The sequence below is a fragment of the Pollicipes pollicipes genome, unplaced genomic scaffold (genome assembly GCF_011947565.3).
Source record: "Pollicipes pollicipes isolate AB1234 unplaced genomic scaffold, Ppol_2.1 Scaffold_6138;HRSCAF=7277_pilon_pilon_pilon, whole genome shotgun sequence".
Lineage (NCBI taxonomy): Eukaryota > Metazoa > Arthropoda > Thecostraca > Pollicipedomorpha > Pollicipedidae > Pollicipes > Pollicipes pollicipes.
In genome coordinates, this window is record NW_023596818.1 from 6,807,894 (window position 1) to 6,821,193 (window position 13,300).

General features: G+C 53.0%; 1 protein-coding gene across 3 annotated transcripts; it reads right to left on the bottom strand.

Moving 5' to 3' along the window:
- Positions 1–2,070: 2,070 nt before the first annotated feature.
- Positions 2,071–9,951, bottom strand: LOC119106286 (plasmolipin). Of its 3 annotated transcripts, none has more exons than XM_037229900.1 (5): positions 9,901–9,951; positions 5,476–5,619; positions 4,761–4,937; positions 3,867–3,974; positions 2,071–3,259 (listed from the first exon to the last, which is right to left on the bottom strand). In XM_037229900.1, exons 2-5 carry the CDS (start codon positions 5,605–5,607, stop codon positions 3,134–3,136), a joined length of 543 nt encoding a protein of 180 aa, XP_037085795.1. In that variant the 5' UTR covers positions 5,608–5,619; positions 9,901–9,951; the 3' UTR covers positions 2,071–3,133. The 3 variants fall into 3 exon arrangements, with proteins under 3 accessions (XP_037085795.1, XP_037085798.1, XP_037085797.1); XM_037229903.1 differs by having other exon boundaries at positions 9,892–9,902; XM_037229902.1 differs by lacking the exon at positions 9,901–9,951 and adding an exon at positions 9,763–9,877.
- Between the last annotated feature and the right edge of the window lie 3,349 nt (positions 9,952–13,300).

The window sequence follows — 13,300 nt, forward strand, 5'->3', positions numbered from 1 at the left end:
GGCTTAACAGCATAAGACAAATGCATTCCAGCAACCAACACCCGATAAAAGGGCATTGGAGCGACGCAATTTTCGATGAAAGAACGTTTCAGCAGCTTGGCATTCGACTGAAGAACATTTCGGCAAATTGGTACGCGGTAAATTGCATTTCGGCTCATGAAAATTTGGTCGATCTAAAACGTCGGCAAAAAAGGACAACGGCAGACTGCCCTTCGGTTTCCACCATTCCGCCTTATTGACGCGGCAACTAAGAGACGTCGGCAAAACAGCACGCGATGAAACGTTTTGGCTAAATGCATTTCGGCCATTTATCTGGATACCCACTACACGCATTGTACGCCCGGCCACGCCAATCAGCCGCATCGCCGTCCCTCTCCTTGCGTTGGGCCGCGTTTTCGACATGGTGCTCTTCTCCAACTAGTGCACCAAGGGAGCTGATCATCAATCAGGGGCACATAAGCTCCTGCGCGCGCCGTCTTCGATTCTCGCTCGTACACAGCATGGCCTCACCTCACGAGGATTCGTTTATTGCCCTCCAACGGCGACATACAGCACATCACGGGCACGACTCGCTCCACGGACTAGCGCGCCAGCAGGCCTGGCGCCCTCGTGCCGAGCCCGCGGAGACCTTCACGACAGGGTCACAGGCGCACAGGCTAGTGACTCGCGTTACAGTGTACCACACGAGCAAAATCACGATACGACCAACACACGGCGTGCATAGACCCCTGGCCATAGGAGCGTGACATCACGGAGTAAACTAGCAGCCACGTAAACAAACGGTACAGGGCGGCCATGGGCGGGAGCACCGCGGGTCCCTTGCCCGCAAATGATCAGTCACCTCTGTGACATTGTCTCAAATCAGAACCCTGCTCTAGGTCCAGTGTGCGGGTACAAATGGCTTACGAAGGTACGAAAAACTCCCGAACTACAACGACAAAGACAAAGACCAAGTGAATAGCACAGCGGCCATGCGGGAATTGGAGGATACGCACGAGTACCTGCTACACGATTCGAACAACAGCAACTTCCTATACATCGACTGACACAGAATGTGAACCATTGACAACCTAAGCACTAGTAAATACGCACGTCTTGTTGCTATCTAAGTACAGCGTGATAAGTATGGCAGGCTAGCCCATCCTCAAGGCCCACTGCAGAGCCCGCGAGGGCTCACGGTCGTTGTAAAGCCCCCCTGGGCACATCCAGCGACTCCGCGCGACATCTGGGCCCGCGGCTCGTGTTGGGGGGACAGAAATCGAGCAGCCGCCGCCTGGTGCGGTGCACGTCTTCCGAGGGCTTCGTTTCAGGCAGGGCAATTTAAGTGGGAGCTGGATCATCAGTACGATGTTGGTCCCAACAGCGCTAACTTGACATCAGTCGTGGAGGAAAAGGAAAACTGGCAGAAACTCACCGACAAAGAACCAACTGCCTGACTGGCATGTGGTGTTTTATCCGGTTGACAAGAAGCGAACTCAGTCGACCCTCACCAAATTACGGGGTTTTACGACACGAGGCATGCATCCCCCGGAGCTTTCTCTAAACACAAGTTACGAGCAGAAAATTTCGTTGCACGACACATGTCGAAGAAAACCTGCACTGCCAGGCATGCCCACTTATCCAATCTTTACTGGGATCCGCTCGTCCAGGTCGTCCCTGACACAAGTTATCTCCAGAAGGGACAAGGTCCCACGTCCCCGCCCACTGGCGGGACGATCACCTGTTCCGATAGGAGCAGTGGACCACTGACCGCCCCGTGACGCGGGCGTTGGCAATGCCGTCGTGTCCCCTCCCTAAAAGCGCCGGGAAAAAACAAACTCTACAAATTCTACGAACCTCCGCGGTTCTAAGCTGCCAAAGACGCACGCGTGTCCAGCTACGGAATGGAACAATCGAATCGACAAGACTGACAGCGCTGCATGCTGGCTCACTGCTGCTTCAATGGACTAGTCTTGGACCGGGGCGAAGTCCAGAAAAATGCGCCGAGGGTCGAGCACGACAAATCCTCACCTTACTCCCGAATGCCCCGAGGCCGACTTCTAAGGACTTTGACAATCTTCGATGCCCCCTCCCCCCCCCCCCCCCCAGCTCTAGCAAACTGAAAGGTGACTGAATACTGTCTGTCTGTCTGAAAACTGTCTTGGACATCCCGCAACACATGACCCCAATGCCAGAAATGGTCAGCTCACATAACATGAGTCATTTCATGGCATGCTGCAATTACTGTTCAATGTCAAGCGCTGTTTTAAAGCCGCGGATAGGTTCTCGGCACCCACTATTCCTATTTTCATAAATATTGACTTAAGTATTCCGAGTCAACTATTGCGCGAGTGCAGACCTATACTTTCCATTGGTCCGAACTAATGCTAAGGGATTAAAGATCGATTAAAGCACCTTCAGTCGTATTCCTGTCAAAAAAAACACAGTGCCAATGGAGTAACGACGCCGTTGTTAATCCACCACTACTTGGCGCAAAAAGTATTGCAACACGCCAATTACTGGTCGGTTTGAGACTGTCCGCGCCACGAGAAAAACGCTTCTCAACTGTGCTAAATGTAGGCATCTAGCTATCTGCAACGAAATGCCACGAATCACCAGTGACAGACCGCAACAGTCTACCTAAAAAACAATGTTGCAAAATGGAATGTGTTAATTGCAGCCATCGGGAGGCTAAACAAGGTTCGGTCCTGAGCAACAGCCAACAGCACATGGGTTTATACTGGCCGTTTTATGACGTCTTTAAGAGACCTTGATAACCGATGGCCCTCACGAACAGGGCGACCAGGAAACCCGGCAACTGACCTCCGAAACCGCCAAATAAACTCGCTATTCAAACTCTTTAAGTGTCAATCAAAAACACAGGGGAAGGCGCTAAACCGCCAGAGGAACAAGTCTCGGGCCCGTGGCAGGAACCGCGCGGGGGACTGGGACGCAGATGCCGCACCCAAGACCACCATCAGGTCACGTGTGATGCCGGTCGCCGCTAGATGGCTTGACGCGGTCGCTCATTGGCTGGGCTGACGGCGTCGGAGGGTCTGAAGCCAGCGTACGCGACGATCGGACGTGACGTCACTGGTAGCCTGGTAGGTCAGCGGCGACATTACAAGTTGCGGGGCGGCCGGACGAGGCGTCACTAGTACGCCGGCGTGGTGACCTGCTGGGTTGTCGGCTCGGCGGTCATGGTTCGGGCCGTTCGCCAGGCGTGGAACATGAGGAACGCGTCGATCCCGTACAGCACCATGGCGATGTAGCCGAAGAACTGCAAACATAACGGACAAACGGAGTCAATAGAGTACGAAAAACGAAGTGATTCCATTCATTCACGCTATGCTAGCGAGAGGTAGTTATCTGCAGATTAAGTATAAAAGGACTTTGCGTGCGCATCTTCTGTAGTGATGTGAACGGTTTATCACGTCGGAGTACGAGAACCCCCCAAGATAGACGTGGAAGCGGACGGTAAGATGACTTGCATATTTCTTCGTACACCATTACGCACATCATGCCCCATTCCCCGATTTTGTCCGGCGAGAATCCCTTCTATGCGGAGGTAGCTGGTTGCCGAAGCTGCAGATATCGTACCAAACGCACAATGAGCATTTCATGGCGTCCCTTTGCCTCTATCCCGAGCGCACGTTAACCGTCGCATGAGCAGCCTCACTTTTCGCCGGAACACAAACACCGGAATATCCGCCCGGGGTGACTGACTGGCCTCGTAGTGACAGCCCTCGAACAATCTAACCACCCTAAATAACAGGCATGTGGGAGGACGCTCCACATCTTCCATGACTGCCGCACCGCAGGGACGCAAGCGCGCGGTGCTGGTGGGCGCTGCCCTCGCGCACGGGCACGGATCAGGTCACACTCACGCCGGCCGCGATCAGTGCCTCCTGGTACATATAGGAGCTGCCGTGCACGACGCACGCAGTGGAAGCGGCGAAGAAGAAGAAGCACCAGATGCCCGCGTAGAACATCTCCTGCAAAGCACGTGAGCTGGACAGAGCCTCATGGGAGCCTCCTATGACGCCTACAGACGTCAGGACGAGCGGCGTGAGGCCTACTGAAGCCTGTTCAAACTATAGTTCATGTGGAACAAAAGGCATATGTAGCGACTGATACGGCCAGAGGCGCTCGGTCCTGCGGCTGCGGTGTCACCCTGCGTGGACTGGGACCACCAGTCCGTTCCGATAGCTCCGTTGGTAGTGCCTCTCTTCCGATCCATGCACCAGTGGCGGAGGGAGTTCGAGACGCTTGAGGCGTCCGCTATTTGCCCTCGACAGATATGGCCCGCGGCCGATGGGAGCGGCGGCGCAAAAGGTCACGTGACTCCGGAGGGCAGGGCGGACCGTGCTGAGCACTGGTACGTTAAACTTTCGCAACCAAATTCTACAGTGGACCTGGAGTTTCACGATCGGATGAGAGAGTTTGGGGCTCAAACACGAACTACTTAGATGGATTTCTGGGGTCAGATGACCCCAGAAATCCATCCACTCAAATTGTTATTGTCATATCTTTCCCGAGAGGCGGTCACCCGGGACTTCAAGGTCTCGTCTCGGAGGTCAAGGGGGTCAAGGTCTCGCACCAGACGCACTCGCGGCCCGCGCACCGGCAGAGGAACGCACGCTTCGGGCGTCCGCCAATGGGACGAGAGAGCACGGTTCAATATCTGCCCAGGCACATTCGTCTGGCCCGCTTGCAGCCGCTGCGTGGCGACACAGACGACGCGAGCCGTGGCGCGCGCCGGTGGCAGCCTGTCCACTCACCACGACATTCAGGCGCAGCAGCCCGGCCAGCTTCTCGCGCAGGTGGAACACGTACAGCACGGCTAGGATGATGGCGATTATGATCCCCGTCGAGGCCACGAACTCGAAGAAACCCGCTTGGGAGACATACGGGTTGCTCGCGCACGCCACGCAGATGGTGCCAATCACGCACACCACCTGAAACGAGGCGGGGTCGCTGTGACGCGACTGAGGTCGGGCTGGAGGCTTTTGGCGACGCTCTGCATGAAATGCGAAATCTCTGTTGAAAATCACAAATCTCTGTCGAAATGCGACACTTGTCGTTAATAGTGGAGGTGTTGAGTATTGGGCCGCATGCCAGCAAAACAGCGTATTGCACACAAATTGCACCAACAAGGATGCCACAGAATCGTAATGTTGAATAGATGTCTTAAAAAATACCCGAAATTTTAAAGTTCACTGCTTTCAACACAGGAAAGCAGTAAAGCGCTGCGTCAGAGAGGACTGATCATCAACGCCTATTCACATCTCAGGCAAATATATTCCGAAGCTTTCTCACTTCGCCATATCACATGAATATGCATGCCTCATGCCGCAAGTGGCCAGATAAAGGAACAATGTACTGGTGCATATATTATTATATATTTTATGTCGTAAACAATAAATCATGCATATCTTTTTATGCATGCTTTTTTCGAACACACCGCTGGGAAAAATACTTTGTGAGAGAGCTTACCATTTCTGCAATTTTTAAGAGAACTTCCTTTGATGTAAGCATTGTTCTGTCAAAAAATACTGATCTTGTAGCAGATGATGCCGCATCTCCAGCGGCCTGAGCCATGTATGCATCTGCCATTCCCTTCTCCATGATGAGCACGATCTGGAAAAATCGTTTTGCTATGAAACACACAACGTTTTGATGGATGCTGAACAGAAGTTACAAAAGCTTTGGCATTAAGTCATGTTTCCGATGTTATTTCCACACCCCTTTTGCCAATCCCTGCAGCTTCCCAAACTACTGTGCACATTTGACCTTAAATCATTGCACACCATCTAAATGTTCTTTTAAGACTCCAAATTCCAAGTAAAGCCACCACCTTTCCCTGCTGAGATCAGGCTTAAAAATGAGCCAGATGCCTGAAATGTTGCTGCAGACTGCCACTGTTCATATATCACCTTTCATTTTGTATTCATCGACTAGTGCATTTCAGAATGAGTGCAACATACACATGCAAAACTTTTGGTTTTGGGCCACACGAAGTTGTAGACCTCGAAGTGCTTCCAGAAACAAGAAGGTTACTAGCCTATTTTGGTGCTGATCAATGGCGCAGGCAGGAAGGCACAGGGGCACGTGCTTCCCCCCCCCCCCCCCCCGATTAGTTTCGACCTCTCGGAACCTTGTCGGAACCATCGGATTAATGGCCGAAAAGGCCGGCCGGAGGTCACATTCAGGGGCTCCGCCCGCAGGGCCGGGCACTCCAATGCTGGCCGGAGGGTCCCGTGCGTTGATCAGGACCCCCTGAGTCGATAAGGACCTATATGTCCGTCAGACACTACCAGTAACACAAAGTCGTCTCCGTGGTAGTGTGGGCTTGCGGGTCATTTCCCAGGCAGGAACACAGCTGGAGCCAGCGATTTACATTGGTTGGGGCCCCAGCACCTCTCAGGACCCCACGGCCACTAACGGGGGCCCTACGTTGGCAGGGGACTCCGAGCCGGCCAGAGGGAGTATTCGAGGAGGCCCCAAAAGCCTAGAGGACCCACCGGGTCCGACGATCAATGGCCACTGGATGGTCTAAGGGCACAAAGGGCTGGTCGGTGTCTGATTAAGGGGCCCGGCCTGCGGGGTTGGCCCCTCAAACAGCAGTCAGAGGACCCTTTGCGCCGATGGGGGACCTCCTGAGCCGGAATGCGCCTTTTGTCGGTCAGACACCTTCAGTACTGCAATGTCGGCTCCGTGTACGTATGCGCCTGAGGCCCACTTCCCAACCACCTATCTAAAACCGGGGCCAGTGATTTACACTGGCTGGGGGGGGGGGGGGGGGGGGGCTTCAATTTGTCAGGGGATCACAGCGCCTAACGGAGGATCCTGTGCTTGCAAGGGCCCCGAGCCGATAATGTTATGTGAAGTGACCCGAGATGGGGCCCAGCGGCCCACCGGAACCGACGATCAAAAGCCCGGTTGGGGGACATGAGGGCCCGAAGGACTAGCTGTAGGTCACAAAAGGAATCGCGGACAGAAGGGTCGCGACCTGAAATATCTGATACACCTCTTGCAGTTTGCGGAGTAGCTCAGGCAAAGCGGGTGTCTACGTCGGCCGGAGACGTGACCACCAAACAGTCGGCTCCCTGTCCGTTTGAGCCCTTGAGACCAATTTCCCACGCAGGAACGAGGCTTAGGCCCGCGATTTGAAATGTTTCGGGTCCCTGACACAATGAGGGGCTCCTGTGTCGGTAAGGGGCCACAGTGTCTCACAAGGGTCCCGTGGCGGCACGTGGCCCCGAGTCGCAGCGGTGTTTAAGGGGCTCCAGAGGAGCCGAAGGGTCTCTAGAGACCAAAGATCAAGGGCCCAATTCGAAGGCTGAATGATGCGAAGGGCTAGTTATAGGTTATATCAAGGACCTCCGACCATGGGGCCGTGATCTCAAAAGTCAGAAAGAGTACTTCTTGCACCGATAGGGACCCCTGAGACAGCGCGTTCCTTACTTCGGCCAGGGACCACCACAACGGACAGTCGGATCTGTGTTGGTCTGAGCTCTGTGGGCCATTTCCCGAGCAGGGACATGGCTGGACCAGCGATTTACAGTGGTCGGCGCTCCTGTATCGTTCCGGGGCCCACAGTGCCTAATGGGGTATTCTGTGTCAACAAGGGGCCTCGAACCGGAAAAGGCAAGGAAACGTGATAACTTCGGACGAGTGCTCTTATTAAGGCAATGGAAGGGTCCAGGACCAGTCAGGGCCCCAGGTACCGAACGGTGGACCCTCCCACCCAATTCCAGCATGGGCCCGTTAAACGAAACTAGAGTGTGTGCCAATTCCTTGACTACCTGCGGCGATCAGGGATGTTGTTGCGTCAGTGAGGATTCCTACCGCTTACGTCGAGCTGTGGTCAAGAGCACGACTCAGAAGGCCTCCCGCGTCAGGGAGTGGGCCAATGCGATATGATGTATCTTCTAAGGGCCTCCGGATAGGCCGGGGATCCAGCCCGTGTCGTCAGAATGACAGATGGAAGACACACTGCGGTGGGACAGAATGGCCCTTCAGCCCTTAACCGGGAACAATAAAGCATTCAGTAATGTTTTATTCGAACAGCCCCTTTCCTGGAAAGAAATAGGGAGTCCCAAAAGTGTTGAATGGCATGGACAGAAATGGGTTCGAAAACGCACAAGACCATCCCACGTTTGCCTGGGAACGTTCATTCTTTTGCAGAATCGACGAGTCGAACAAATATCAAAAGGTTCGAGCCTGCGCGCCGAGTGCCCTTAGTGTGGTGGTTAACACGCCTGTGTTTGTCACTCGCATCTGGCAAACCAATGCTACCGGGTTGGATTCCCTGCCGCGCCCGCCCTTCCTGCCAGGATGAGAGACAGGCAATGTCACAAAGCCTCAGCAGCTCAGTGCACCACATAGCCCAAATAACACGCCGGCGATCTCGGAAGCAAGGACAGCCATGGCCTGTGTTGCAGTTTCCGTAAACCCCAATGGCATTGGCCACTGCAAGTGACGCCAAGCGGCAGCACCGTGCGTGCGAAAGCGACCGTCGGAAAACCTGAATGTCTTTCAAAATGAATTTGTACTGTTCAAAGATGAGACTGAGTGAATTTGTTTACAACTTTGAGGTTGTCCTCTGGAAAGATTAAGAGTTACAGTGATTTGGAAAACAGAGATTCTACCTGCAACTTTCCAGCTCCACCTCAATATTCCATGCCTATTTTGTGGTGCTGTAAAGGCCAATCCATTATTGTAATCAATCTAAAAACTGCCAGAGTTAAAATATAACCCAATGTGAATATCTCTAAATGAATTATTGTACATCCTAAGACACTTAAGGATACTTATGTCAATTATTATGTTATTATCATATTGATTTTTTGCCACAGTCCAGTGATAATCATTGGACCAACATGGCAGAGCCTATGGAGACTGCAACGCCTGGCATTGAGGCTTTTCTTGCAAAGATATGCAAGAGTGCATGCTTAAAACCATGTCACATAATTTGTATACTCATAATTTCTGACTGAATGTTGAACATTGCCAGACCAACATGGCTATACCACATTCATACAAATCATTCACCCATTTAATCTTTAATCTACATTTGCATGGTCCTTGATATCTCTACACAACCCAGATAACAACTCCAACAGTTCCTGAGTTCTGTCCATTGATAATTTTTCAGTTTATTTAAAATAGACTTCAGGCATGATTTGTCCTGCAGTGGCATCTAGCTTCTATTCAAGCTATAAAAGGATCTAAGTAAAGTATAAAAGAAAAACACACTCTCATCAACAAATGCGCCATGTCCAAATTTTTTTGGGTGCCCTTTCACTACCACAGGGGCCTTTGTCAAGCCCATGACCCCCTTGCCAAAGCCCTGGCTGTACACTTAGTGCTGATTCCTTTTACACAACACCATTCCATTCATATACACATCTACATTAAGTTGGTAAGCATGGCTCCTGTTTCCCATGTGCTGCAGGTCATCCTTTGAAGGCCAAACCACATATTCATTAGATACCTAAATTGACTTAAACTCACCCTACCGCAGGTGGGTGGATCAGAAAGCAGAGGCTCTAACCAATAAAGCTATTTGGATCAGCAACTTACTTGTTTCAACCATGAATCTGACTTTTTAAGTACAAAAATGACAAAATGCACATGCACTCCTCCATTCTGCAACCACAACTTCCTGGCTAAATACATTGCAAATGCCGAAAAACACATCACAATGCCCCACTTTTCTAATAAACGGCTGGCACCTCAGGTGCTTGAAACAGGCTTCCCTCACACTCTGACGTTTACCAGTCAGAGTTGATGAGCCCGACTCTGAGATAATGATCGCTGGAACTTTCTAAAGCAAACTGGTTGGCTGAGCAGAAGAAATTTGTCCTGAACATATCTCCCGAAATATACCAAATGATGCTTTTTTACGTTCCCAACCTGCACCACCGACGGATGGAAGAGATGCACTGGCTGCAAGATGTGTGTACTGTCGCGCTTAATAAAGGCTGTGAGGCATCAGCTGGCATTGTGACGTCATTGAGAACGGGTTTAAATCGATTCAACACAAAGGCTCTGACGGATCACCGGCACGTGACAGATCACTGATCATGGGTTTATACGTTTTTTTGGGCCGAATGAAGGTCATAACGCATTGTCTGACTACGTGATATCACCGGTATGTGACTTACATCAGGCGTAACAGGCCATGGTCCATCTTCACCATTCTTCACCTTTCTTCTCAGCTTCACCGCCACATCCCTGTATCCAACGCACGGGCGCGGATCAGCCGCATCACCGCACAGCAATAGCACAGGCAGGGGGCACAGGGGGCACTTATGTCCCCCTTAGGTTCCGAGGGGCCCTTCGGTCACTCGGAACATCGATTAAAGACCTGATTTCACAGCCCGAAAGGCCGACCGGAGGTCGTATTCAGTGGGCCCCGGCGGGAGCCAGCGATTTCATTAGGCGGGCCCCAGCGTATGTCAGGGCCTCATAGCCACTAACAGGGCCTTTTGTTGGCAACAGGCCCCGAGTCAGCCAGAAATAGTGCTCGAGGAGGCCCGAAGGGCCTAGAGGGCCCATTGGGTCCGACGATCAAGGGCCCTGTAGAGGGTCTCAGGGCACGAAGGGCTGGTCGAAGTCGGAGTTTATGGGCCCGGCCTGCAGCGACGGGCCCTCAAATCACAGTCAGAGGGTCCTTTGCGCCGATCTGATTGGCCCCACCGAGTCGATATGGGCCTATATATCGGTCATGCACCACCAGTACTGCGCAGCAGTATCGGGCTGAGGGCTCACTTCCCAATCACCTATAAAGCCGGGGCCAGTGAAATAACTGGTTGGGGACCTTCTATCGCCAGGGGTCTACAGCGCCCAGCTGATGGTTCTGTCCTCACAAGGGCCCCGAGACGACCAAGGGAAGTGTTTCATGTGGCCTGAAGAGAGGCCTGGGAGGCGCACCGGAACCGAAGATCAAAGGCCCGATCGGAAGGTGTTCGTAGCGCAGTTGTACGTTGTGTCCTGCGCCGCTGCTGGGGCGGGGCGCGGCACGTGGTCAGGTTCGCAGGCCGGCCCCGGCCGCGCGGCAGATGCGCGCCGCCGTCGCAGTTCGCACGGCCCCGGCTCGCGGCCCCCGCTGTCGGGAGTCGCCGTGGGGAGGGTGGAGAGGTTAGGTGCACCGTCAGGGACTGCTGTGGTGCGAGACCAAAATACAGAGAAGGTGTGGTGAAATACTTGGCGTCTCAGTACAGAGGGCATAAGGGCCGAAGGACTGGCTGTAGGTCACATGAATAATCGTGGACTTGAAATATCTGTCAGAGGACCTCTTGCACCACTTCAGGAGGCTCTGACACAATGCGGGTATCTAAGTCGGCCAGAGACCACGAACGCCGAACAGTCGGCTCCATGTTCCTCTGAGACCTTGAGACCTATTTCTCGAGCAGGAACGAGGCTGGGGCCCACTATTTTCAATATTTGGGGTACCTGACAAAACGAAGGGCATCCGTGTTCGTCTAAGACCACAATGCCTAACAAGGGTCCTGTGGTGGCAAGTGGCCCCGAGTCGGAGCGATGTTTGAGGGGGTCTGAAGACGGCCCGAAGGGTCTCTCGAGACCAGAGATCAAGGACCTGATGGGAAGGCCGAAGGGTCCGAAGGGCTGGCTGTAGATCGTATTAAAGACCCCACCCATGGGACCGTGGTCTCAAATACCAGTAAGAGGACCTTTTGCACCGACAGGGACTCCTGAGGCGGCGCGTTCCTCTATTTTGACCAGAGATCACCACAACGAACAGTCGGATCCGTGTTGGTCTAAGCTCTGTGGGCCCATTTCCCGATCAGGGACAGGCCGGGTGTGCGACCTACATTGACCGGCGCTCCCGTAGCGTTCAGGGGCTCATACGGCCTAACAGAGTATTCTGCGTCAACAGGGGGCCTCGAAGCGGTCAGAATATTTGCTTAGCAGGGACGGGGACGGGGACCCGAATGGCAGAGGACCTTTTGCGTTGATTGGGGCCCTCTGACAATGAAAGCAAACATTCTAACTTATGGTAAGTGCTTACATCGGGACAATGGAAGGGTCCTGTACCAGTCAGTGCCCCCAATTCCGGACAGTGGGTGCCGCAATTCAATGCCAGCATGAGCCCGATAAGTCAAACTGAAGTCTATGTGCCAATCATTTCATCACCTGCGGCGATCAGGGATGTTGTTGCGTCAGTGACAGCTCCTGCGTCGATTCGGGGTCAACTATGCGGTTCAGAAGGCCTCCCGCGTCAGGAAGCGAACCAATGTGCTATGGTGTATTTCTCCAAGGGCCTCCGGATCGGCTAGGGGATCCCGCCCCGTGTCACCAGAATGACGGCCGGGAGACACACCGCGGTGGGACGAAATGATCCTCCAGCCCTTTCCTGGGAACGGTGACGCGTCCCTAATGTTGTACTGAAGAGGCGCCTTTCCCGAAAAGAAATACGTCTCATTGGCGTCAAATTGAGTGTGTCGAATGAGTGAGTTCAATGAGTTCAGAAATCACGAGGCTATCCCATGTCTGCAGGAGAACATTCATTCTTTTGTAGAATAGAATAGAGAGACAAATACAATTAAGAGGTTTCAACCTGCGCGCCGGTTGCCGACATCTTAGTGACCAGCGCGCCTGCTTTAACCACTGCGCGTCTGGGAAACCAAAGGTACGGGTTTTTTCCCCGAGGCGGCGCCATGTAGCTTCAGCAGCTGATTGCGCCGCAAAGGCCCAATGACGCACCAGCAATGTCGGGTAGCAAGGGCAGCGCGTTGTGTGCACATAGATTGCGTCTGCGTGCTCCATAGATGGCCCCGTGGAGCGTCGATAGATGGCGCAGCGACGAGAACTACCGGCAAGTGGCGCCGCCTCGCTGCGCGGCCGCTAGTGTAGCTAGTGAACCCTTTTGCTTGTTTGACAGATGACCTGGTGTAAACGACGGCGGAAAAGGGACTTTGATACATTTTTATTGTTTCTCTTATATACTTTTTTGTTTCTGAAACAAACAGCACAGTCACCCAGGAAAATAAACACGCTGGCATACCTTACCTACTTTACCTTATAGTGCTCGGGGATTTTAAAAGGCCACTAAGCCTGAAGGTCCTGGTCTCGTCAGGCTCCCGGTCCGGTAACCGAACAGTCTTAAATTATGAATAGATTTAGTGCGGGACGTCACACATGATGTCAGCCCCGTGCATATCAAGCCTAGAAGCCTATCAAGCCTATCAAGCCTATCAACCCCGTGCAACTGTTCAACTGAGGCTGACGATACGACCGCGTATGGAAGAGCGTTCCAAACGCTGACAACCCGCGTGCTGAACGAGTTACG

Bases quoted from the DNA above. Each gene is read 5' to 3' on its own strand.
- LOC119106286 (XM_037229900.1), bottom strand. From the start codon at position 5,607: ATGGAGAAGGGAATGGCAGATGCATACATGGCTCAGGCCGCTGGAGAT. The intron at 3,975-4,760 runs GTGAGTGGACAG...CGTGCTTTGCAG, and splicing joins TGCTGCGCCTGAATGTCGTG to GAGATGTTCTACGCGGGCAT. The intron at 3,260-3,866 runs GTGAGTGTGACC...TTATGTTTGCAG, and splicing joins AGGCACTGATCGCGGCCGGC to TTCTTCGGCTACATCGCCAT.